General features: G+C 44.4%; 2 protein-coding genes across 2 annotated transcripts in view; one reads left to right on the top strand and one right to left on the bottom strand.

Annotated features, from left to right (window-relative positions):
• CEP128 (centrosomal protein 128) overlaps positions 1–11,690 on the bottom strand; it is a 247,937-nt gene extending 236,247 nt beyond the window's left edge. Inside the window, exons 1-3 of the mRNA XM_040975214.1 lie at positions 11,512–11,690; positions 10,200–10,355; positions 1,008–1,169 (exon numbers count right to left, since the gene is read on the bottom strand). Of these exons, the coding sequence (XP_040831148.1) occupies positions 1,008–1,154 (147 nt within the window). The 5' untranslated portion in view covers positions 1,155–1,169; positions 10,200–10,355; positions 11,512–11,690. The remainder of the gene's footprint in view (positions 1–1,007; positions 1,170–10,199; positions 10,356–11,511) is intronic.
• Positions 11,691–18,875: 7,185 nt separating this feature from the next.
• The window catches only part of TSHR (thyroid stimulating hormone receptor), a 76,455-nt gene continuing 70,621 nt past the window's right edge, over positions 18,876–24,709 (top strand). Inside the window, exon 1 of the mRNA XM_040975584.1 lies at positions 18,876–19,082. Within this exon, the coding sequence (XP_040831518.1) occupies positions 18,913–19,082 (170 nt within the window). The 5' untranslated portion in view covers positions 18,876–18,912. The remainder of the gene's footprint in view (positions 19,083–24,709) is intronic.

Here is a 24,709-nt window from a genome sequence, read left to right as displayed (position 1 = left end):
CACAACAGATCCAATTTCTATCGTAATTCTCTTACATGTCAACATACTTCCAAAATATTAGGTCAACCTTAATACAAGTGAAAGAGCAATTTATCTGCAGCTTACTTGTGTGAGATCCAACCCACATACTTTGCATCTTTATCCCAGGTTCCATAATAAGTTGGCAGCTGGATCATAAGTTGGAAAGAATCATCACGATCTAGTTTGTGTGACTCTACTAATTCATACCCATTTTATACAAAATGAATGGGTCCTGAAAGAGCAAGTTCGGGGGACTGTGCGCGAAGCAGCAAGCCCTCTGGAGTAAAGCCATGTCAATCACAACTTCAGCTCAGAACTTCATGGAGAAAGAAGAAAGTGTCCTTTAATTTTTAACTATAAACAACAAATTGAGCTCTGAATTCACTGAAAATGTTCTCACCCAAACTTGATGGATTTTCCTTGAGAAATGGAAACATTTCTTTCAAACCTATCTACTTACTAATATGCTTCATCAGTTTAAAATTGTGAAGATTCATCATCCAAACATCCAATTACATTAATTCAAATCATTCAAAAAGAATGTCTCTTCAGTAAGGCAGAGATACATCTACCATTCACTGATTTTTTTCCCCCCTAAATTTCTGCCACAGTTAGGGGAAGACTTAGCCAGGCCAAAGCCAGGAGCCAGGAATTCAATTTGGATCTCCCATGGGAGTGGTGGAGACCCCCTCCGATGGGATGCTTTAGTGGAAGGTGGAGTCAGAGGCGGTGTTCAAGAGCATGCCAGGGACCTCGTAAGGGACGCATCTCATGCCAAATGCCCACCCCCCTCCCAATTTTTAAAAACAAAATATGCCTTTTCTGCCAGAAACCATCCTCTTTGTATCTAGCACATAGTCTCAAAGTAACCAAAGAAATGCAAATCCATGCTTATCCAGGCTAAGGCAAGAGTGAGAGGTGAGTATCCTGTCTGAGCCAGCACGAGCTACTGACGACCTGCGGAAGGCCATCACTGGGTCACTAACCTGTAACGTGCTTGTTATGCTGTGGACCTTCTCGGTAACGTCTACCGCAGGATGACCTCGAACTCCCTTGTGAGTTGACCTGGCAGCCCATCTACTCAGTCGCTCACGACAGAAGAAGCGGTCTGAATCGCTGGATGATTCTGCCATCGGTGTACACAAACCCTCAACAATAAATTCAGATCAAAGTCAGCCACACGTTACAAAGCATGGAAGCAAGACATGCTTAACTGTCTGATCTCTTGAAGTATTTATTATGTTCATTCTTCAGCTTACCGTAATTTCTACAGAAATACATTAGAAATACACAAAGTTTCTTCCTGTGTACTTCTCCCTCTTTTGTTTTTTGTTTCAAGAGAATAAATCTTCAGATATAATTTTAGTCATGTGTAGAGCCTCAAATAATCATTCCTTAGACTTGTCCAATGTCTCATTTTAAACATACTTTCAAATAGAGCATCTGAAGCCTACCAACAAAACTGGAAAGTGGATAAGGCAAACACAGTCACACACTAAAGTCAGCATCCCCAGGTCTCCTGCCGTTAGCCTCAAGTCCTCTCGAAGAAGCTCCAAAAACATGAATCTTTAAAAATACAGCACGGTACCTACAATGAGAGCCCTCTCTTCAACAAGAAACCTCATGCACCTTTATTTCAAGTAAACAGAGAATTCAATGAAATGTTCTAAGACAGGCACAGATCCTATCATAACTGTTATGGGAGAAGGGAGCAGCTTTAAGATTGCTACCAAAACAGACAGGCAAATCATCTGGATGTAATTTCAGCAGTAGAAATTTCTCTAAGCCCTTTTTTCTCATCTTTACCTTAGTTGTTCTTTAATGCCTAAGAAAATACTTAATGCAAGAAAATCTCAAAAGTGTCAGAAAAATTTTATAAAAATTGAAACATCTAAGAACAAAGACACATCAGAGAGAACATTGCGAACCACAGGTAAACATCTACTGAGTAACTTCCAGTAACTTGTGCGCTTGTTGTGGAAGTAGCTTTCACACTGTTACCAGCTTCCTAAAATCTATATGAGCATTCTGTTTTCTAGCTCCCTAATTGCAGTGTGATGAAGTTTTTCTTTAATGACACGGTATTCTAGACTTCGTGGGCCTATATTCCGGTTACACCTGAGAAGGTTCAAAGTATACAACTAAAGAGAAATTACTCGCATACTAAAATATTTTCCAGCACTTTCTGATCACTAGAAGCAAGTGGGGGGGGAAGCAACATTTTCTGAGAACCTGGTACGTGAGGCAGTTTAGGTTTCTAAAGACAACATATATAATTCTCAAAAAAGCATACTGCAGTGAACACCACTAGCCCCTAATTTACGAGCTATCAAATAGTACGATCAACTCTAAGTAGCAGACCTGGGCTCCCCTCAGCCTCCTCCGCCTCCGGGGCCTCACTGTGCCTACCACCTGCTCCGTACTGGGTACAGAGTCTTAACGGTGAATAAAAATTGCTAAAACCAGCAGCAGGCCATGGTCTACATGTGTCTAGTCTCCTTCTCATTTATGTCAGCATTAAAACATAGAGAAAAACCAAAGATAAAGTAATAATATGAACTTTTAATCAGGCACGGCGGGGGGGGACCAAATGACATAAATGCTCCAGGTAACAAAGGCCTCTGAAAATGAAACAAACCAGATAAGAGAATTTTATGTCTCTATTCCTTTTATCTCTTATGTAAAGGAGAATAATAATTTCATATTTTAACTCATAATTTAACAGTTAGCAATTGTGGAAAGTAAATTGAAGCCAAGAAAGATAAGAGGTTTTGTTTCTCTGGTCTTTTTATCTCTTCTATAAGAGAGAATAATAGTTCCACATTTCAAATCATAATTTAACAATTGGTAACTCTAGGAAGCAAATTGAAACTACGAAATCACCAAGCAGAAGAAAATGACAATGTTTACAAAGGCTGTTGGGAGAACACGGAACACACTCTCTGGTATAACTTCATTTATCTAAGAGTAAAAAAATTGTAATAATTTGTTATCCAGGATAATTTTATTGGATATAAACGATATATCAGACTTTTCCAACCAATAGATAATTTGAGTTTCACAAAACTTTGTAACTAGATTTATTCTTTAAGATTTATTGTTGTTTATTGAATTGAAAAGCCAAGTTACAGACAGAGGCAGAGCTAGACAAATCTTTTATCAGCTGGCTCATCCCTAAATGATGTCCAGGAGTATAGAACTACATCTGGGTCTCCGACACGCATGCAGGGGCCCAAACACTTAGACCATCCTCAGCTGCTTTTCCAGGCACTTTAGCAGGGAGCTGAATGGAGCTGGCAGGCATACGCTACAAGCAGCAGCTTAATCCACAGTGCCACAACACCAGTCCTCATTCTTTCCAGTAACTCGGAAAAAAATATTTCAAACACAATAAAAAGATGAATTTAATAAGACACATATGTGTATCTACCAATGAGATTATCATTCCAACATTAGTATGTCTAATATTTTATAATAAAATGCTTAGAACATTGTAATAGTTCTAATACCTTTCTACTCTACCTCTTTCCCAAACTATTGCTGCCCCATCTTCCCGTGATTTCACGTCTGACTCTCCAGTTCATGTATTTGTGCTTTTGCCACAGGCACACACACCTCAAACCCTTTGCATGGAGCACACATGACAATCAAGTGACAAGTACTATTAACCAAAGGTACTAGGTATCTGAGTTTAAATCAGATAATCTTAGAAGTATTCTATAAATTATGAATAACATTAAAATGATCTCCAAACACCACATCCCTCGGCATGAAAAATGACCGCTAACACACCTCCACTAGGATTACACACTTTTAATAAAAATCATCCTTTCGTGTGTGAGGTTCACAGCGCATGCACACACGGTCTCCAGTTACTCATTTCTCTTACTTCTCACAACAGAGGATGTTCCAGCTCCTGCAGCTGATGCAGTTGTGCAGACACCCCAGGCTCACAGTGACTTAGGACGGGTCCGTATTCACGTATAAGAAGGACAATACAAGCCACACGTGGCAGGAAGGTCAACAAATCCAGAGACCCCTCACAGAGAAGGGCGAACGCAGGTGAACAGGCTCACAAGCTGGAAGAACGGTTTAAATAAAGGCTCTGTACTCAGTGTTTTCTGGCCACTACCTGCCCTCCTCATTATCCTCTCGACATCCGTTCAGATAGAAACCATGTGACCAACGAGCTGAAGATGCGGGTTCAGAAAGCCAGCAGCTTGCACCCATGATCAAGAATACCAGCCGGCAAAACTGCAGGACTCGTCAGCTGATAAGCTAAAAGAGAAATTTTTGTTGTGATTTATGTTCTGGCATTTTGCTGAAGGCCATATTAGAACACCAGAAATGTGGGAATATACTGAAACATTGAAGTACTAGGTAAGGACCATCCAGCAGCATGTGACACAGAGTTAAGCCTCCACTTGCAACATCAGGGCTCCACTGCGAAACACCATTTCACATCCCGGCTGCTCTGCTCCCACACCAGCTCCCGGCTGCCCTGCTGCCCTGCTCCCGCACCAGCTCCAGCTCCCGGCTGCCCTGCTCCCGCGCCAGCTCCGGGCTGCCCTGCTGCCCTGCTCCCGCGCCAGCTCCCGGCTAACGTGCCTGAGAATGCAGCAGAGGATGTTGCAGGTGGCCGGGCCCCTGGCACCCATGAAAGAGACCAGGATGGAGTTCCTGTCTTACAAATTTGCCTGGACCAGTTCCAACTGCTGACCCTCAGCAGCCACTGGAGGAGTGATCCCACACAGGAGAGATGAAGCTCTCGCTCATTCTCCCTCCCCCCCAGCCCTCCCTCTCCCCTTCCTTCCCAGTTTTCCTCTCTCCAACCCTAGCACTTTGTCTTTCAGAGAAATAAATCTTTTTTAAAAGGATGTAAAAATATGTTTATGTATGCTTACATTGCATATGCAACCAAACTGTACTATGAAAATAAATTCAAAACAGTTCATGAGGAATGACATCATCTATATTACAATTGAAAGCCCAGGGGCCCAGCGCAGTAGCCTAAAATCCTCTCTGTGCATGTGCCAGAATCCCATATGGTCACTGGTTCGGGTCCCAGCGACCCTGCTTTCCATCTAGCTCCCTGCTTGTGGCCTGGTAAAGTAGTCAAGGACAGCCCAAAAGCCTTGGGACCCTGAACCCACATGGGAGACACAAAACAAGCTCCTTGTTCCTGGCTTCAGATCGGCTCAGTTGCGGCCAGTTGGGGCATAAACCAGAGGATGGAATCTTCCTCTCTGTCTCTCCTCCTCCTCTCAACATATCTGCCTTTCCAATAAAGATAAATAAATCAAAGCCCAAAGAAGAATTAAGTCCAATAGAAAAACTATGTATGTTAATGGGAGTGTTCCATCATTATTTTTATCAATTAAAAAAATTGAACTAAATGAAAAATGCATTCTCTTTGTAAAAAAAAAAATTAGCTTGACACTTGATCAAAGAAATGAAAGAATATCTAAATGTGAATGAATAATGACTACACTGTTGAAAAATAATTTAAAGAAACTGTAATCCAAGTTGAAGGTCAGAAAGTTCTTTCTTTCAACTAGAGAAAAAGCGGTCAGTCACCGCGTGCAGCTCACCGCTCCTACCACTGCCCAAGCCGCATCCTGGCAAGACAGCACACTGCTCCTGCTGCGGGCTTTCTCACACCCTAGGACAGGGCTGGAGCGATGACCTTGACCGAGAGTCCTCCGAATCTCAGAAAAGCTCTGCGCCTGAAAAGCAGGTGCCCTGATTCATCGACTCGTTTATTTAGCTGCTCCCAACACACCAGTAGTTAAAGACATAAATATTGTTGCTTCCGCCTTAATGAACCCGATAAAGAAGACACACAGCCAATGGAGAAAGTAACGAAGTCTGATCAATTCGCTCCCGCTGAGGACCTCCCCGGCAAGAAACAAACGCTCTTCCGCAAACCTGAACCCTGGGACCAGAGAGACTAAAGCTGCATTCAGAGCCTGCAGTAAGAGGATTGGCAATAAGCCTTACAAACTCAAGTCCATCTCTTTTGTCATTTGACCTAAAGAACCACCAGATTTTCTTCATTATAATCATGCACATTTGTATGTATGAGAGCCATAATTTATTGATTCTCAAATCCCTTTTCCTCAGAGTCAGTTTAAAACAATTAGGATTTGCAAGCTGTTCCATAAAAGATAAGCACCCGGCATGGGGATGGTATCTCACAGAGGCCGGCTAGTCATGTTTAGTATGCAGTTGCTCCTACGGCCTCCAAGCGCCTCTGCAGTCCCTGTCCACGCCGGCTGTCCTCAAACACGCTCAAGGTGACGAGGCTGGTGCTTGCAGCACCCACAGGGGGTGTATTTTAAGCTTAATCATTAACCAAGGTCAAATTTTAGAATGCATTTCTAAATGTTCCAATAGCTGTAAAACATGAGAGCTCTGCCTTCCCATGCAAGTGAAAAAGTTACCAGGCCAGCAAACGTCAGCATGTACAAACAATCCATCTGTCCGTCCTCTTTTTATCAGTGCTCTTCTGTAACTTCATTTCAAAACTGTGTAACACTAAAATCATGCAGTCCATCAATCAGTTCTGTTAGACTGGTGAATAAAATAACCCACGTAATGAGGCAGAGATACTTAAACCCAAATCATTCATCACCCACTGAACCGTCATCAGGAAAAGAGATGAAATATGTCGCCATCCTTGATGAGACACAAAGACCTGGAAGAGTATTATATGTAGGAAACCAACAATCAGACAAAATCCAGATGGAGCCAGGTCAAGATCTTTCAGATCAAGATTATGCTCTTGACAGATAGGACAAGTTTGACAGATGGAAGAAACTAGGATATTGGATTTTTTAAAAAGTCTCAATAAAAAAATTAAAACTTAACAGAAGTTGAGATCTTAGTGTTGGAAAGTGGAGTAGATGGGGGCATAGGATCAGTGTCCACTCGGTGTTGTACTTGGCCAAATTCCCACAAAACCAAGGCTAAGCAAGGGCTGGGACACACCAAAGCCTTTTGAATATTCATCAACTAAATAACCACAAGTATACTCTCAACACACAAACACTCCAAGACTCGACCAGACACAGATCTACGCTAAGGGCTCTACAAATTTCAGAGATGTACGTCTCTGATAAAGGCTTAATGCACCTTTTAGAATCATGAATACTTTTTTTCACAAAGATAAAACAAGGTTGAAAACATCAAGGAAAAAAGTTGCAGTGTATGGGAATCCAAGGATTCATCAGTAAAGAGCGAGGCAGTCGCAAAAGGCACAAAGCACAGATTAACAGGCATTTAACAGGCACAAATGGCCCCAGCAAACACATACTTCTCCAGAGAACCGCCAATTAAAACCATAAAATAATATTCCTGTTTATCTGTTTTGCACAGATGGAAAAAAGCTCCTATGACAGGGCTGCCAAATGCCTGCTTTGTCATAAGGGTATGAACATAAAAACTGAAGCGGCTTTTCCAGGGCACACTCTGACAATACAACCAAAACTAATTAATATGCACACCTTTGATCTCGGGAATTCCACTTTTATGAATATTAACCTAGAAAAACAAAAGATATATAAGTATACCTTTTGCATTCAAGTAGGTATAAGAATTTCATTGTAGGGCCCAGCACAGTAGCCTAGTGGCTAAAGACCTCGCCTTGCACGTGCCGGGATCCCATATGGGTGTCGGTTCTAATCATGGTGGCCCCACTTCCCATCCAGCTCCCTGCTGGCGGCCTGGGAAAGCAGTTGAGGGCAGCCCAAAGCCTTGGGACCCTGCACCCACATGGGAGACCTGGAAGAAGTTCCTGGCTCCTGACTCGGATCAGCTCAGCTCTGGCCATTGCGGCCACTTGAGTGAATCAGCAGACGGAAGCTCTTCCTCTCTGTATAACCAGCCTTTCCAATAGAAAAAAAAAATTTTTTTAATAATTTCATGGTACAATCTTTTTTTTCATTTTACAATTATTTATACAAGTAAAAATTTACACCACTATTTTGGCACAGCAAGTTAAGCCACAACCTGGGGCACCAGCATCCCTTGCAGGAACTGGTTTGAGTCTTGACTGCTCTAATTTTAACCCAGTTTTCTACCGATGTGTTTGGGAAAGCACTGGAAGACAAGCCAAATGCTTGCGTCTCTACACCGTCCTGGGAGACCCGGATGGAGTTCTAGGCTCCAGGCTTCCGAATGTCCCAGCCTAGCTGTTAAGGCCATTTGGGAGTGAAAAAGACAACAGAAGACCTCGGGGGCTGGTGTTGACTGCCCATGTGCCTGGGCAAGCAGCGGGGGATGGCCCAGCACCGAGGCCCTGCAGCCACAGGGAGAAGCTCCCAGCTTCACACCAGCCCGGCTGCAGCCACTCTGGACACTTGGAGAATGAACCAGTAGATGGTGGATCTTTCTTTTTTCTCTAACTCTGCCTTTCAAATAAATCCATCTTTTAAGATAAACTAAGAGAAAAGTATATCAATAAAGAACACTTGAAACATATCTAATCACCGAACTACTTTCTCTACAGAGGGTAAAAGAAACAAAGTTTGCTGACAGGTTATAAGAAAGATGAAACATCTCAGAACAGTAACAATGCCCCAAGGAACATGAGAAAGCTCATCGGAAATGCAGTATTATGAAAACATTAATTTCAATAATTTCTTCTACTAAGATAAACCCATCTTTTAATTCCATTTTCCAACAACTTTCTGAAGTCCCATCATATACTAAAGTCATTTCCTAGCGGAATAAACCCAGTGACATTATCATGAGGCTAACAGCAAATCTACTACAGATTTTTTATATTAGTTACATATATGTTCATATAATATAAATTATTAACTTATGTTACATATTGTACGTAGTTTTACATATTTTGTAAATTATTTCAAAATATGTTTAGGTCTTATTATTCCATTAGACCATCCAAGATCTAACACTTTCTGAGAATTCCGTATACCACAGGGTATTTCAATATTCCAACCATCTTTGCTGTACATGTAAGTACTGTATCAATATGCAACACAAAATGATAAAAAAATAAAGTTTTAAATGTGTTACAATTTGATAACAGTTCATTTTCATTTTCTAAAAGTCACAAACTGTAACTTGCTCTTACTCAATGACTCAACCATATTTTGGATTAAAACACACACACACACACACACACACACACACACACCAATTAGAAATAGCAATGAGGCCCTCCGGCAGTGGGTGACACCAACCCCCCTTTAGGGGACAGGCTGTGGCGTTAAGCATCGCACAGCACCTGTCACAGGGCCTGTGTGTGGCACAGGCTCCTCTGCTTTCAATCCAGCTGGGAAGACAGCTAGCTGCACATGGAATTCTGGGGCCCCAGGCTCTGGCCCGGCCCAGCCCGGCTGTCTCACCCTTGCTGTTGCAGATACTTAAGGAACGAACCAGCAAACAGATCTCTCCGTCTTTCTCTTCTGTGTGTCTGTTTTTCAAATAAAATGAAAATGATATTTTTAAATTTAAGATTAAAAAATTTAAATTTTCAGAATTCCCAAGCAAATCAAGTAACGTGTCTCAGTCTCAACTGCCTCCTTTGCCAAAAGGAGCCGAGCAGGACGCAAGAATTATACACAACACCTGTAACAGGTGTCTACTGGAGCAATGAGACAAAAGTGGTCCTCAAGACCAGCATGGTGCCACAGTGGCTGAAGGTGCCTCCCGCTGGCATCCCAAAGGGTCGCCAGTGGGAACCCCAGCTGCTCCACTGCAATCCAGCTCCCTGCTGACATGCTGGGGGAAGCAGTGCAAGATGGTCCAGGTACTCCAGCTCCTGATCCAGCTTCTGACTCCTGCCTCTAGCCAGCCCAGCCCTGGAGGCTGCGGCCAGCTAGCCAGTCACCCAGAAGATGGAGGTGCCTGCTCTTTCTCCCGCTGTGTCTTTCCTGTTTTTGTAACTGTACCTTGAATAAATAAATATTCAAACAAAATAGTCTAATAGTAACCGGCACCTCATTATTGCTTCCTCTAAAGCACCTCAATTAAGTGAATCTAGTTTGATGAACCTAATTTATTCACCTGAATTTTTTAATGAGGCAACACATCACCACACCACTGTTCTTTCACATGGCATACTAGAAAGCTTCTTGACTCCAAGAAATCTATTTGTTGAATAGTCTTTTCCACCATAAATGTGAAACTTGGGGAGATGGCATACTTACAAAGTACACTCCCAAAACTCCGTGCCGCTCTCCTCTGAGCTCAGTGCTCTTTGCTGGCACATATGTCTGCCTCCTATCATTTCTTCATGGGGTGCGGGGCAACAGGCCTAGTCAAGCGGGTGAGCTCAGGCGGCCCCTACGCTTTCCCCAGAGCACCTGCAGACAAATCAAACCAAGGAACTAAGACACCCTGGCAAGTCAATCATCTTCCTAATACTACAAAAACATCAGAGCACTCCCTGATGCACACACGATGGCACATCCCAGAACCGAGGAAACGAACACAGGACTATCCACCCCTGTGTCGCACGAGAAGGTTCACCTGTGTCCGTGCCTGTCTGATCCATAGAAGATGTGTTACAAGGACACGACTCTTCTCACAAAGCATCAACCACCCACTCGTGATTAACACTCTCAGGCAGGCCCCAATTTCCGAACACCAATGGAAAGCTACCAATATGTGTCACGGGAGAGAGAAGCCCCTAGCCCCCGTGGCTATTTAATTTGACAATTATCTGGCCACTGAAATTGAAATCGACATTCGCTGCAAACGTTTTTGATGCTATCATTCGTTTAAAAATGAAATGCACTCACTACATGCTAAGTTTTGATGTGGCCTTCTAAAAACAAAGATTAAAATTATGTTAAGTGGCTTCTTTTCACTTTTTTTCTTATCATGGTTTCCACAGAACTTAAAATGACCCGTGTGCCCAACATTATAGTTGCATAAGACAACTAAGTCGTAGCCCTGTGCCAGGCTCTGTGCCAGATACTTGACCTAATAACTCCGATCATTACTACAAAGGATGGAGTATCCAGTTTCACCGGACGACCGCCTAAGACACACTCGGGCCATGAAGCCGCTAGAGGACGCAGCTGTGGCTCGTTATAGACATAATCTAAGAGATGGCTAACAGCCGAGGTTGCAGGCAACTCTAAACAGGTCCCTAACACAGCGTGTCCCAGGCTAGCCAACTTTTCTATCACTGCGAGGAAACGGAGCCACGGCCCTGGAAGGGCCAGCCCGCCACCCCGTTCTCTGCAAGACCCGCAGTGTGAGTGAGCCCGTCTAGCCGGCAGATGACAGCGGCGGGACAAGCGCTCCGCAGGGCAGCACACGCAGCCCAGGTTCAAGGGCAGACATGCCAGGACCTTGAAGGAGGGAGGCCTGGAGAGGCAGGTACACCTTCCCCACCCAGCTGGCCCATCCACGGTCCCATCCCATAACTCCAGGGTCCCCAGCCATGGACAAACAGAAAGTGGAACCCCCCCCAAAAGCTCCACGGCCAGAGTGGGAAGTGAGGGTCGGTACCTGAGACAGAGGGCGACCCCAGGTCCTTAGTGCTCGATCATTACAGAGGCTAAATCAGGCTCCCGTCGCCACCTGTGACCCAGAAGGTGCAACTGTCCAAATACTGCGACGCAACCGACTCTACTCTTCCCCAGACTCGCCGCTATGGCAACTTAAACTAGCCGCCCAGCCGCTGAGGGAGTGCGGGAACCCTGTTGCTGCCGCTTGGCCCTCTGGGAATTGTAGTCCAGCTCCTCCTACACTACAAAAAGATGTCAGGGGAGAGCGCCTAAGAGAAACTTCAAGTCCCGGGATACCATGCGGTGTAGCCCTCAGGTGACTTTCCCGGAAGAAGCTGGATTAGCTGACTTCAGGGTCCTGGGCCGCGCCCTCTAACTGGGCTCAGCTGTGTTTGTTTTTTTAGAAGGACAAGTGCCCTTTGAAATTTTAGAAAGTTAAAAAGAATGCGGCCTTCTCGCTAATTTGCGTCACGGGTACAAGAAAGGATAATTTCCAGGAGTGAAGTATATAAAATCCCGGAATATCCTGTCCAAGCTTTTTATTCACAAGTTATGAGACTTGGAAAGGTACCTGGAAGATTATCTGGTCCAAGATTTTTAGGTCTAGAAAAATTGTAAGGGCCTAAGATCGTGTAGCTCGTTCATGGCAAACCGAAAGTATGATGTGAGGCTATGAACACATGGCTGATGTTGCCTTCAACCTAGGCTGTCTTCTCACTCCTAAAATATTAAGAAATAAATAAGAAGAAAGAAGACGATCCCCCAGGGATGTCAGTTTCAGACATGAAGAGAGAATAAAAACCTCAACAAAGAACGGAATTCGGGAAAAGCTAGAGTAAAAATCAAATTAGTCACTTTACGGTCTCCCTTCCTCCTACCCTGCAGAAAAAAACCACCAACTTCCTTCCTCGGGGATTAAATTAAATCATACTGTATCTGTGAAATAACCTTGTTTGCCTCAAGAATTAGATCATGGTACAAAACACGGGTTCCCTGTTCTAGTCATTCCACACTGAAATGATCCAATTCCCAACTGGCTCCCCCATCCTTAGCCCTCGAAACAAAGGGTCCTGATCTTTCCAAATCTTCTCATTTCTTCCTCAAGCTTCTCCCTCTCCTTCACCTGACCCAAATACATAGCCCACAAATTTGGTACAGCTAAATCCATTTTTTTTTTCTGTTCAGTGTAGGAGGACATTATGACCCTAGAGGGTCAGCCAGCACAGCTTTACAGCTGATTGGATAATATTTGCATGAGAATAACCAAATGGCTACCTTTTCTATAGAACACTTGGTGGAATATACAACACAAAAGGAGTTCCAAACAGAAGTATAGAAACTGTTACTGGGTTTTGTTGATGAGCTCAATACTTCCTCCCTTATCACATACGGACTCTCAGTGTTATGAAGTCTGATGCCCCTAATAAACTTCGGCTTTGACCATCAGTCAGGGTCCATGTGTGTTATTATCGGCTCCGTGCACCAAGTCCATCACTGCGGGACAGCGACAGTTCAGCATTGACAGCAAAAGGCTGTTTCTTACACTGTCTGAACAGAATGCTCCTAACAACCTACCTACTTGTTTGCACCTGTGATGGGGTTGCTTGCTCAAAACTGTAAAAACACACTCCTCCTGTCAGAGACGAAGGCAATGCAGAATCACCCTCTCATGTCCCTTCATGCATGCAGGAACATACCAACCTATTTGCCAACACTTTAATTTTAATTTAAACCCTCTGATTCAGTACCGCATGCTGGATCATGGCAGGATTCAGACTTCAGCTTAAACCGTAAATATGCAATGATAATGAGGAGATAAACAACCCAATCCTTGCCCACAAGTCTTCAGAATAGTCAAGGAAGACAGACTGGTAAATTAGTTATTACAAATTTGGATACTGGAACACTGTATAGGTTTCTAGGGGAAAACATAAAAAGAGAAGCTTCTAAAGCAACTTAGCTCTGAGCAACTGTGGGAAGAGTAATGAGCAGAAAAACTAATCTAAGCACAAGCTGCTGGCCCAACCGTCTTCACGGGGTTGACTCCAATTCCAGGGACCCCGTTTTTACAGTGATATTAGCCAGTTATTCCGCAAGTAGGAAGATACCGCTGAGACGGGGGGGGGGGGGGGGGGGTGCGGGGACCAAAGTTAGACCTGAGTTCACTGCAACAAGAAATTCTTATCTTTTTTAAAAAGATTTATTTTGAGGGGGAAGTCAGATCTACAGAGAGAAGGAGAGAGACAGATCTTACATCTGCTAGTTCACTCCCCAAGTGGCCACAGCAGAGCTAGCTGATCCAAAGCCAGGAGCCAGGATGGGTGGGCACAGGGTTCCCAAGGCTTTGAGCTGTTCTCTACCGCCTTCCCAGGCCACAGACAGGGAGTTGGAAGGAAAGTAGAGCCTCTGGGTTGCAAACTGGTGCCCATATTAAGATCCCAGCTCATGCAAGGCAGGACTTTAGCCACAAGGTGAGCATGCCAGGACCATGACAAGAAATTTTTAATTACATAAAATTCGTGCCAACTGTTTGATACAAGGCAAACTCAACCAATGAATGTGACACTCAGGAAAAAAAAATGTAGTGTAGTCCTAGAATCCTTTTCCTTTTTTTAACAAAACAAGCTAAAGATATCAAAATAGATTTTATGCAAAATTGTCTTATATTTCTTGATAATTATTACTCTTTTAAAAATATTTTTTATCTTGGGCCCAGAGCGGTGGCGCAGTGGTTAAGGTCCTCGCCTTGCACGCCCGGGATCCCATATGGGCGCCTGTTCTATCCCAGCGGCCCCGCTTCCCTTCCAGCTCCCTGCCTGTGGCCTGGGAAAGCAGTCGAGGACGGCCCAAAGCCTTGGGAACCTGCACCCGCGTGGGAGACCTGGAAGAGGCTCCTGGCTTCGGATCGGCATAGCATTGGCCGTTGCGCTCACTTGGGGAGTGAATCATCGGACGGAAGATCTTCCTCTCTGTCTCTCCTCTCTGTATATCCGCCTTTCCAATTAAAAAAATACATATTTTTTTATCTGAATTGTTAGAAAGAGAGATCTTCCATGTTCTAGTTCACTCCCCAAGTGGCCACAATGGCTGGAGCCAGGCTGATCCAAAGCCAGGAATCAGGAGCTTCTTCTAGGTCTCCCACATGGATACAGAGGCCCAAGAACATGGGCTATCCTCCACTGCCTTCTCAGGTGCATTACCAGGGATTGGAAGAGAAACAGCCCATATAGGATGTCAGCACTGCAGGTGGAGGCTTCACACACTAAGCCACAATGTCAACCCCAGTAATTATTACTTTTAACTGACACCATACACAAGAATTATCATCTGAATTTAGAATTTTTTTTTTAAAAGCCCACAGGATTATCATTTGTAGTACCCCTCTTTTGCAAACTGTAAAATAGGTATACACAGAAGTTATAGGATTTCTCAATATACTAGGACTGCCACAGCAAAATGCTACAGAAGGAGATGTGTGAGCTACAGAAATTCCTTCCTCACAATTCTGAAGCCTCAAATGCAAGATCCAGCTCAAGTCAGCCAGCTCGCGTTCTCCCGAGGCCGCTGTCCAGGGCTCAGAGGTATCCGTCTTCTCTCTGTACGCTCACCTCTACAGAAGCAGTCAACCTTTTCTCTCAGAAAGCCTTCAGCTGTGCTGGACTTAGGGTTCCACTCTTATAACTTCATCACCTTATCACTCCGTTTAACTTGATGGACTTCACTGAAAACCCTGGCTTACAAACATAGTCACATGGAGGACTAGGCATTGGTGAAGACACAGCCCCGTCCTAACATGGGAAATGTGCAGGTGCCACCAAGGCGCTCCCCTCTCTCCCCCACTGTGACAGAGGCAGAGGAGCTTTGCACGGATGTTGCCTGCATCGCCCCATGTGGGATGATCCAACCCCCGCATTGAGCTCCACACTGCGTGCATAGTACAGACCCTGCTCCTCCGACTGGGGGTTATTAGACAAGCAGACGACCTAAAACAACGACTAACTATGAGTAGTTATCACGGAAAAGGGCATTCCAAATATGAAAATCCATTCTCTAACACTGAGGTCAAAATACCCCATTTTCAATGTACTCAGTTAAAATTACACCTCTGTACTAAGTCCCTATGCTGTGTGGAGGAGAGTGGGTTCATCAATGGAACTGAATGCAAATACTTTTTGTCCTTATTTAAATTGATTTCTCATTCATCTCAAGGTTTTTTTTTTTTTCTTTTTGGCCCAGTTTAAAAGTTACACCGTGAAAGAAAACTGTCTTCTTGATTTATGTGTTGAGTAGGCTATTAGAATATGATTGTCTTGAAGTCTTGTTCAGCTTACTGAGTGGAAGCTTCAGGCGCAGGAGACATGACCTACTTCCTAATCTTCACTGAGATCTTTTCACGACATTAAGATCATAGATGCTTCAGATTTCACCATGCCATTTCTGTTTGCAGCAATGAGAGCCACAGAGACAAGCTTCACCTTTTCACACCAACAGAAACCACCTTCCCCCACCCAAAAAATAAAAGGCAAGTAGACATGGGCACAGCACAGTAGCCTAGTGGCTAGGGTCTACTAAAAATAAGTAATTCTTTTTTTTTTTAAGGGTAAGTAGATGCTTTCTAAGAGAGCAGATATCACACAGGAAGGACAAGAGATAGGGAGCTGCTGTACGATGATCACACTTGACTTCCTCAAGACACTTCTCAGGCCACGGCCCCTGCAGAAGGCACACAGGGACCACGGCCCCTGCAGAAGGGACACAGGGACCACGGCCCCTGCAGAAGGCACACAGGGGCCACGGCCCCTGCAGAAGGGACACAGGGACCACGGCCCCTGCAGAAGGCACACAGGGACCACGGCCCCTGCAGAAGGCACACAGGGGCCACGGCCCCGGGAGAAGGAACACAGGGACCACGGCCCCTGCAGAAGGCACACAGGGACCACGGCCCCTGCAGAAGGAACGTGGGTAAAGCCCAGGTCTGAACCAAAGAGATGATGCGGGCAATTGGGCAAGAGATGTTTGCAGGATAAACTACATGGGAGAGAAGAGAATTCAACAGAGTGGAAAAATCCCAGATAATTACAAGGAGTCTCTATTGAATATGCAAATACAAATCATTACACAACTGTGAGAAACTGGGTAGAAGAAAGGAAGGGAAAAAAAACCTCATTGTTACTACAGACGAGGGAATAGCGACCATAGCCATGGTCATCCCAAAATACCTCCTCACTCACGGTCTCCACTCAGAAGGGTCTCGAGTACTCAGCCATAGAAAATGTGAATAGCCCCCTCTATTTTTAGATACTGAAATTGTAGACATTCCAAAGAAAGAAAACTCAAGATCCAGACAGCTCCTACCAAACAATTAAGAAAGAAAATGCCTCTTCTACATAAACTCTTGTTGAAATCTGAAGAGTAGGGAGCAACTCTTTATGATGGAGGAATTTCCCTGCAGCCAAGACGAAAGAAATTAACCACATTTACTGAAAAAGAAACTTAAAGATTGTTACTTCTTGTTATTATTTTTGCAAAACTTCTAAGCAGAATTTCAGCAAATCTATTTCAAGGTCATATATGTATGTATATTTCTTGAATATATACAACTGTATGTATTACATATATATGTACATTATGATAAAATGGATCTTACTTGTCCATGCAACGCAATATAGGCTTCACCTTCAAAAGGAACTCACCAACTATAATGGCTACCATGGAACCACTACCACAATCATGATTTAAATCAGTGTCCCCTTCCAGAAAGTTCCCTAGTGTTTGTTTGCAATCAGCCTCTCCCCTGAACCCAGGCCTCTACAACCACCTATTTGTTTCCTATTCTTATAGTTGTGCCTTTCTGAGAATGTCATATAAACAAGATCATGTTTAGGATTGTGTGAAAATCCGTAATTTTTGGAGTTTGATTTCTTTCATTTAACATCATTCACTCATGATGTGAGCATGCTGTTTGCCCCAACGGTTAAGTCCCCATGATTGAGGAATGGTGTTCCATTGTGTGGCTGTCTCAGCGTTTGTGTATTACCTAGCTGAGAAACACTTGGATTATTTCTAGTTTGGGATTATATGAACAAAGCCTCTATAACCATCAGAGTTTTAAATAGAGAGTCGTATGAATTTTTACAAATGTGTACAGCCACTTGATTTCCAACCTGCTGAGATACAGAAAACTCGGTGTGTGTGGCTGCTTGTATTTTCAAATCAATCTCTCAACATTTTTATTCCAATTTTCAGCAACACAGTTTTTGCCCAGTCTTGGCAATTCATATACAAGCATTCACATAATGAAGTAAGGAGTCGATATTTCTTTAGCCTCAAGGGAAATCATGAAGCAGTTGAAAACTTTTGAGAAGCACACTGGCACGATCAGATTTACTCCTGTAATTATTAAAAAAAATTTTTTTAAATAATTCACTGCTGAAATGCCCGAACATGGCTAAGCCAGGAGTCAATTCAATTCAGGTCTCCCCAGCGTGCGCCAGGCACAGAAGCACTTGACCTGTGTCTGCTGACTCCCAGGGCGTGTACCGGGAAGCGCAAATGGGAGCAGCAGATAACGGCAATGTCCGATCTTCCCACAGTGCCGCTGAAAAAGTTCGCGTGCTTCTCCCTTTGAGGGAGAAGTGTAGGAGGAATTTCTGGACAGGCAGCATGCATTCGAGGCACCAGGACCCGTTCCTGCAGTCCCGACGCTGCCCAGCAGATGACTCCAGAGCCCAGCTCCTGATCCGCTGGTGGAGCCTGCAGGCTGCTGCGGGAGACCGGGCGTTCCGGGCCAGAGTGGCTGCTGGCGCACAGTGGTCCAGGTGGCCGCTAAGTGGGAGGATCTGCAACAGCATCGCAAGCGTGGGCTTTGACTTCCTCCTGGGTTAGCTAGGGCTGCGTGGTCACCTCGGACTCTGCCGCGGCGCCTCGGGACAGCGGGAGCTGAAGTTGTGCGGGACACTCACTGGTGCGCCTTCTGGCACTGATCCACTGAGCGGGGACTCCGGATAAAGTGCGTGCGGGTGCCCCCCGGGCGGGCAGCCATGGAGGAAAGGTGGTCCTTTGCATGTAGAGTCAAGAAAAGGAGTGTTGAGTGCTGAAGAAAGGAACGCCAGGTTCGGGGGTAGAACAGAGGGTACCGCCGGGAGCAGCGTTGGGTGTCTGGGAACAGACGGGGGGGCCAGGGCAAGCGAAGCCAAGCGAGGAGGCTTGTTCGGGTTGCCCAGGGCAGCGGAGCACTTACGAGCCTCTTCTGCCCCTCTCCAGCCTGCTCTTCAGCGGTGAGGTCACAGCACCTTGGAAACCTCCCTCCTCCCGGGTTCTCCCATTCCCGGAGGCGGAGAGGCAGCCCTGAGAATGAGACGTCAGCGGAGGGTGAAGAACTAGCTCCGGGGACCCTTGGAAAATGAGGTCGAAGCCCCTGCTACAGTTATTGCTGCTGCTCGTCCTGCCTAGGAGCCTGGGGGCGAAGGGGTGTTCCTCTCCGCCGTGCGAGTGCCACCAGGAGGATGACTTCAGGGTCACCTGCAAAGACATCTACCGCATCCCCAGCCTGCCGTCCAGCACGCAAACCCTGTGAGTACCCGGGGAGGGAGTGGGGGGCACCCAGGAGCATCCAAGAGCATTGGAGACTTGGGTGGGCGCGTACGCCTGGCGAGACGCGTTGCCAGTGCCCTCGCTCTTTTGAACGGAGAACAAAACTGGGGTACATGGTGCCGGGAAAGATGGTCTTTCTACAGAGCTCCTGTTCTGCACCTTGTCTGAGTCTTTATTTCACTTGAGAGAAGAATAAAATTAATAGCAACTCAAGAACTAAACTTTTTGCTCTTAGGTAATTAAACTATGTTCCAAAAATATATATATTTCTCCTTTAAATCTTTCTAGATAATAAATTCTCTTGGCAGGTCTGCTGATGCATCCAATAGCTGACAATAATTTAATCATGGGTCTTTTTTAAAATGTACTGTTTGTATAATGGGACGTAGTGGCTTAGTTGTAAGGGGGCCCCCGAAAGAGCGCATTTGGAACTCTCCTTTGTGATAAACACAGTCTAGGTCTAAAGAAATGAAATTTCATAAAGTATATATTTTTATCTGCATAATGGAGTTTGCAAACTGAAAACTTGGTGTTTGATCAATCTCTCTTTCTCTCTCTCTCTCACACACACACTTTAGCATTCTGTTACATTTCTTTACCAACTTGTCAGTGATCATTGGGAGAATAATTATAGAAAAGACTATGAGGAGTAAAGAGGTTAAAAATAGAACAGAAGGAAAGAAAATGAAAGAACCGAGACTGGTTACACTCCCAGGTACAGGGGTGCAGGCTACTAAAGACAGGGTGCATAAAGAAAGCAGTTGTAGGGCAAGGGCTTCTGGACAGGTTAGCTGGAAGAGCGTGCAGCAGGAGGTGGAGCCCAGCTCAGCACAGGCACAAGTTGTGCTTACAAGGACCTCTGTTTCTAGTTTCCCCGGGGTTAATTACTCATTTCATGCAGCCACCACAGGAGCCAATTGTTCCTTGTCATCTAGAGGTAATGTCATTCTCTGTCTTTTGCCCAGCTCTCTTCAAGATGCCGCCACTGCCCCTAGTTGTCAGACTTCCCACTCCAGCAAACAGAACGTTTGACATTCCTCCCAAGTTTCCTGCTCTCATAACTGCCCTTGTCTTCCTGCCCACAATCTGGGCTTTTGCCAAAAGCTTTCCCCCTGTCTTTTGGTTGTTTCCTACCCTGAGATCCTGGGCAACAGTCACGTGAGGAAGCCTCTCCCAGGATGCCTAGCCTGGGAGAGCAGCCCTGCTGGCTGTTCTTCCAACCCTGACCCTCGCCCTCACACACTATGTGCTTTTGTGTAATTTGGTACCAGTTTGCACATGTGTGCGAGGAAGAACAGGAGTGCCTCTTTCACGTGAACCCCTCAATCCCTCAAACCCAACACAGGGGCTGAAACAACTCACAGGGGCTTCAGTGAATGGATGACCAAGTGACTAGATTAGTTCAGACGGGTCCACTGTGTGGGCACAAAGAAGCCCCCAAACACCCCTTCTTCAAACACTTGACAGTGACCGCTCTTTAAGAGACGTTGAAAAGGGACGTGGTTCTCATGGTAGGCGCTCAGGATCACCCTGCTTAAAAATTCCACCACATTCTGAGAAGCGGTAAGGTTGGAGAAGTGAGATCATTTATTTGGAAGGTTTCAAGTTTCCTTCTTGGGCAAAGACAAAGTTTGCCTTGGTACTTTCTGATGATGAATCAGAGTGGCTGCATGCAGACCACAGCAAGGCAGACTTATTTGATCTAGAAAATTCTGGGGAGACAGGGTACTGTGTTCTGAAGACTAAAGCTATCCTGAGATGCAGAAGATGATGAAAAGTCTGAGTAACATGATATGGCATCATTTTTGCAATAATGGCTACAGAGTGTTCAGATCACAGGAGGCAGGCAGGAGAAGGCGTTTGTCAAACACTTAGGGATGAGATGAAATGTGTAAAGGTAATAATTCTATTGTGTTGATCTGTGCAGGCACTAGTCTCAGCTTGTGTGAACTGAATTATAGAATTCCCACAACATGCAGCGACGTAGGTGATTTTGTTATCATTTCACAAATGAGGACGTTCACACACACACATACACACACACACACACGAAGCTATTTGTCCATGTCTCACAATTTGTATATGAAAAAACCACAACTTGCAGTACCGCAGTCTCTAGCAGAACTTGCACCTGTCAACCACCATTCCCAGAGAACAGTGGGTCATGGTTTGCCAGCTTTGCCCTAGTATGACAATGAATCTTTAGAGAAAGAATGAACACCGGGCATGTATATGCATAAGCCTTCTATAACCTTAGTGGCTGTTTGATGAATCTTGGTAAGAACTTAGAAAATGGGAGACTAGAGGGGAAAGAAAAGAAGGAGGGATGAAAGGGTGGAATGAACAGAGGACAAGAAGGAGGAGAAGAAAGACTGCATTTCTGTAATAGAAGGCATTCATTCTTGGTTGAAATGAGCCAGACCTTTGTACCCCCCAAAAAAGCTATTTTGAGAGGTAACCCTTTTATGAGTCTACCTAAAGGATGCGAATCCATTGCTGAGACATATGTTGCATTGTTTATGCTGTATGTCCTGTATGTCCTTTAAAAATTTCCAAGAGCCATGATTGGCTTATAGTGTGAAGATTGACTTTGACCTTGTAGAGTTGTTTTATTTCTACCACTTTCATGAAGATGCAGCCTAGTTGTCATGGAGCTGAAAACGCTTCTTCCTAAGTCATGACTTCCTTTAATAGTGCTGAATAGTAAACAGATGGCCCCCTTCTGCGCCACTTACACCTGTGCCGTGCTCCCAGCAATGGCTGGATGCCACCTAACACAATGGCTCCCACTGCTTTGGACTCTTGCCTTCATTTGTTTCCTCTGGGGGCGGGGAGGATACTCTCACATTAAAATAGTTTGCTTTAATTAAGTAGAAGGTGACTACCGGTTTCCCTCTCCCCCTCTTCCCACATGGAATAGTCTAGATCTCTAACATGTAGCTAGTCTAAAAAAGTGTCCCCTTGAGAGTCACTGAATTGACAAAATTTAAATAAAATTCCCATATGGGTGTTAGGATCATATCCTGGCTGCCCCACTTCCTTTACAGCTCCCTGCTTGTGACCTGGGAAAGCAGAAGATGACTGCCAAAAAGCCTTGGGACCCTGCACCCATGTAGGGGACCTGGAGAAAACTCCTGTCTCTTGGTTCCTGGCATTAGATCAGCTTGCCTCCAGCCATTGTGGCTATTTGCCAAGCAAACTTTCTTTAAAACAAACAAAAAAAAAATGAAGAAGAAAGTTGATATTTGCTGCCTTGATGTAGAAGAAAGCTACCCTCTTTTTTTTTTTAATTAGCTGGAAGGGTTTGATAGTCATTTTGTTTGGATAGATTCTCCCTCAAAAAAGTGTTTCTTGCCTTGCCTTGTCTTTGTCACATACCTGTTTATACTTTGTTTTTGTTTCTTTGGATTTTTTTTTTAGATTTATTTATTTTCATTGAAAAGTCAGATTTACAGAGAAGGAGAAAAAGATACAGAGAGAAAGATATTCCATCCTCTGATTCACTCCCCAAGTGGCTGCAACAGCCAGAGCTGAGCTGATCTGAAGCCAAGAGCCTCTTCCAGGTCTCCCACATGGGTATGCACGGTCCCAAGGTTTTGGGCTGTCCTCTGCTGCTTGCCCAAGCCACAAGCAGGGAGCTGGATTGGAAGTGGAGCTGCCCGGATATGAATCTGGCACTCATGTGGGATCCTGGTGTGTGCAAGATGAGGATTTAGTTACTGAGCCATCACGCCGGGCCCCCTACTTTGCCTTCTACATGCATTACAGCAACAACAACTGCCGCGTTTACTCCTATGCTATCTAAGGTGCTGGGTTTGCATGAAGCAAATGATTTTCCCACCAGACACTTGCATATCTTCAGAATGTGTGTGAAGGATGTCCGATAGCTATTGTTTCACATTCTGCTTTCACTCCTTGGCATCATGCATCTGTGTGTGTGTCTGAATGAAGGATGATCCCAGCATGTCCTCAACTGTAGAAACAGCTTCAGAACTTTTGCCTTGTGTCCCATATGTGCTATTATCTACACAGGATTTATAAATGGACTCCTTTAATAAAAAGAATGTTATTTAGAAAAGCTTATTTTATGATTATACAAAGAAAATTAGCATGACTTGGCTATAAACAGGAGGGGGTAGCCAGAAAACTAAACACAACAAAAACAAACACATCATTAAATTCTAGCAAGAATGTTTTCTGTGAATGCTCTGAGTCCGAGGTTGTCTTCTCTTTGTTAAAAATAGAAATATCTGTTGAAAGGTATTAAAGAGACAGCAGTCTAACACTGTATCTTTGATAGTTTCAGAGAGATTGAAAGACAATGCAAAAAAAAAAAAACTTTTTAGCCCTTGGGCACCCTACCTTAAATAATCTCACTTGTGTCTCCAAGTCATACCTGGCTTCCATATTTGACACTCATTAAATCAAAGTCAGTGCCTGGATAATCGTTGATTCCCAATCTAAACAGCAGGCTCTGCTTCAGGACCCCCATGTCTTCCAAACAGAATCCAGTGCTTTTCCAGGCTCTCTTTAAGTTTCTTCCTCTCTCCCTCTTTCCTCACCATCTCTCTGCATATACTGTGTGTATATTTCCTTTTATATAAAATCATGTAGCACAGAATGCTGTACTGTATAGCTCAGGCATGTAGCAGGCTACATCATCTACATGTACGTAGGTATGCTTACATTAAGTTCACACAGTGACAAAGGCCAACTGGTGTATGTCTTAGAGCACATCACTGCCATTAAGGTCTGCATGACTGCGCATAAAATATACATATACTTAAAAATATCTTATCCATATATTTAAATCAACCAAGGTTTTTGATGGTAACAGAAAACTGTGTCACTTAAAAAAGAAAAGAATATTTTGTAAGAACAACATGTAATTCACAGAATCCCCATTGAACCAGGCTTTGAAAATAGACCAGGGAGTTGTAGCTGCAGCCCATCATCTGGTCAGGGCAATTCCACTGACAATATCCAACCATAGTCACTGGACATGTATAGTCCTTAGCTGCAAGATTATCTGGGTGATGTCATTTCTCCACTTGCCCTTCCTCTTTGAATTACCAGTCAGAAGGTTGTGTCTAGTTTGGGAGCGTATGAATGGCTGGTCTAAGTCCTCTGCTCTATATGCCCCAGCTGCTAGAGGTAGGAAGAAAGGACATGCTGTAGTGGAAGGCACACAACATGGGGAATTAGCCTGCAAAGGGAGCCCTAAGCTCTGAACATTACTCATCACTCTGTCTGTGCAGGTGCCTTTGTAAGCACAAGCTACATCCCAGACACTGTATTGATGCTAGATTTCATGAAAGGCACCACTCACCTGTCCCTGTTCTCAGAAGTCTGACAGTTTAGTGGAAAGAATACTAATTGAATAGTTGCACAATTATAATTGCATAAATGAATGTAGAGTGTTTTTGATAGGCACAAGGGTTTTACTGGAGCTAGCGCTCAGGGAAGGCTTCGCATTACATCCTAAAGACCTGCGGCAAGCAAATATAACGAATTGCAGGAGGTGAAAGAAGGAAAATGGGAAATAATGTTTCAAGAACTTTGGCGAACTCTCAGATGAAAAGTGAAGGAGTTGGTTTGTTCGCTTG

The sequence above is a fragment of the Ochotona curzoniae genome, unplaced genomic scaffold, assembly GCF_017591425.1.
Source record: "Ochotona curzoniae isolate NIBS_2020 unplaced genomic scaffold, NIBS_Ocur_1.0 contig_2688, whole genome shotgun sequence".
NCBI classification, from domain to species: domain Eukaryota; kingdom Metazoa; phylum Chordata; class Mammalia; order Lagomorpha; family Ochotonidae; genus Ochotona; species Ochotona curzoniae.
This window is presented reverse-complemented; position numbering and strand designations above follow the sequence as displayed.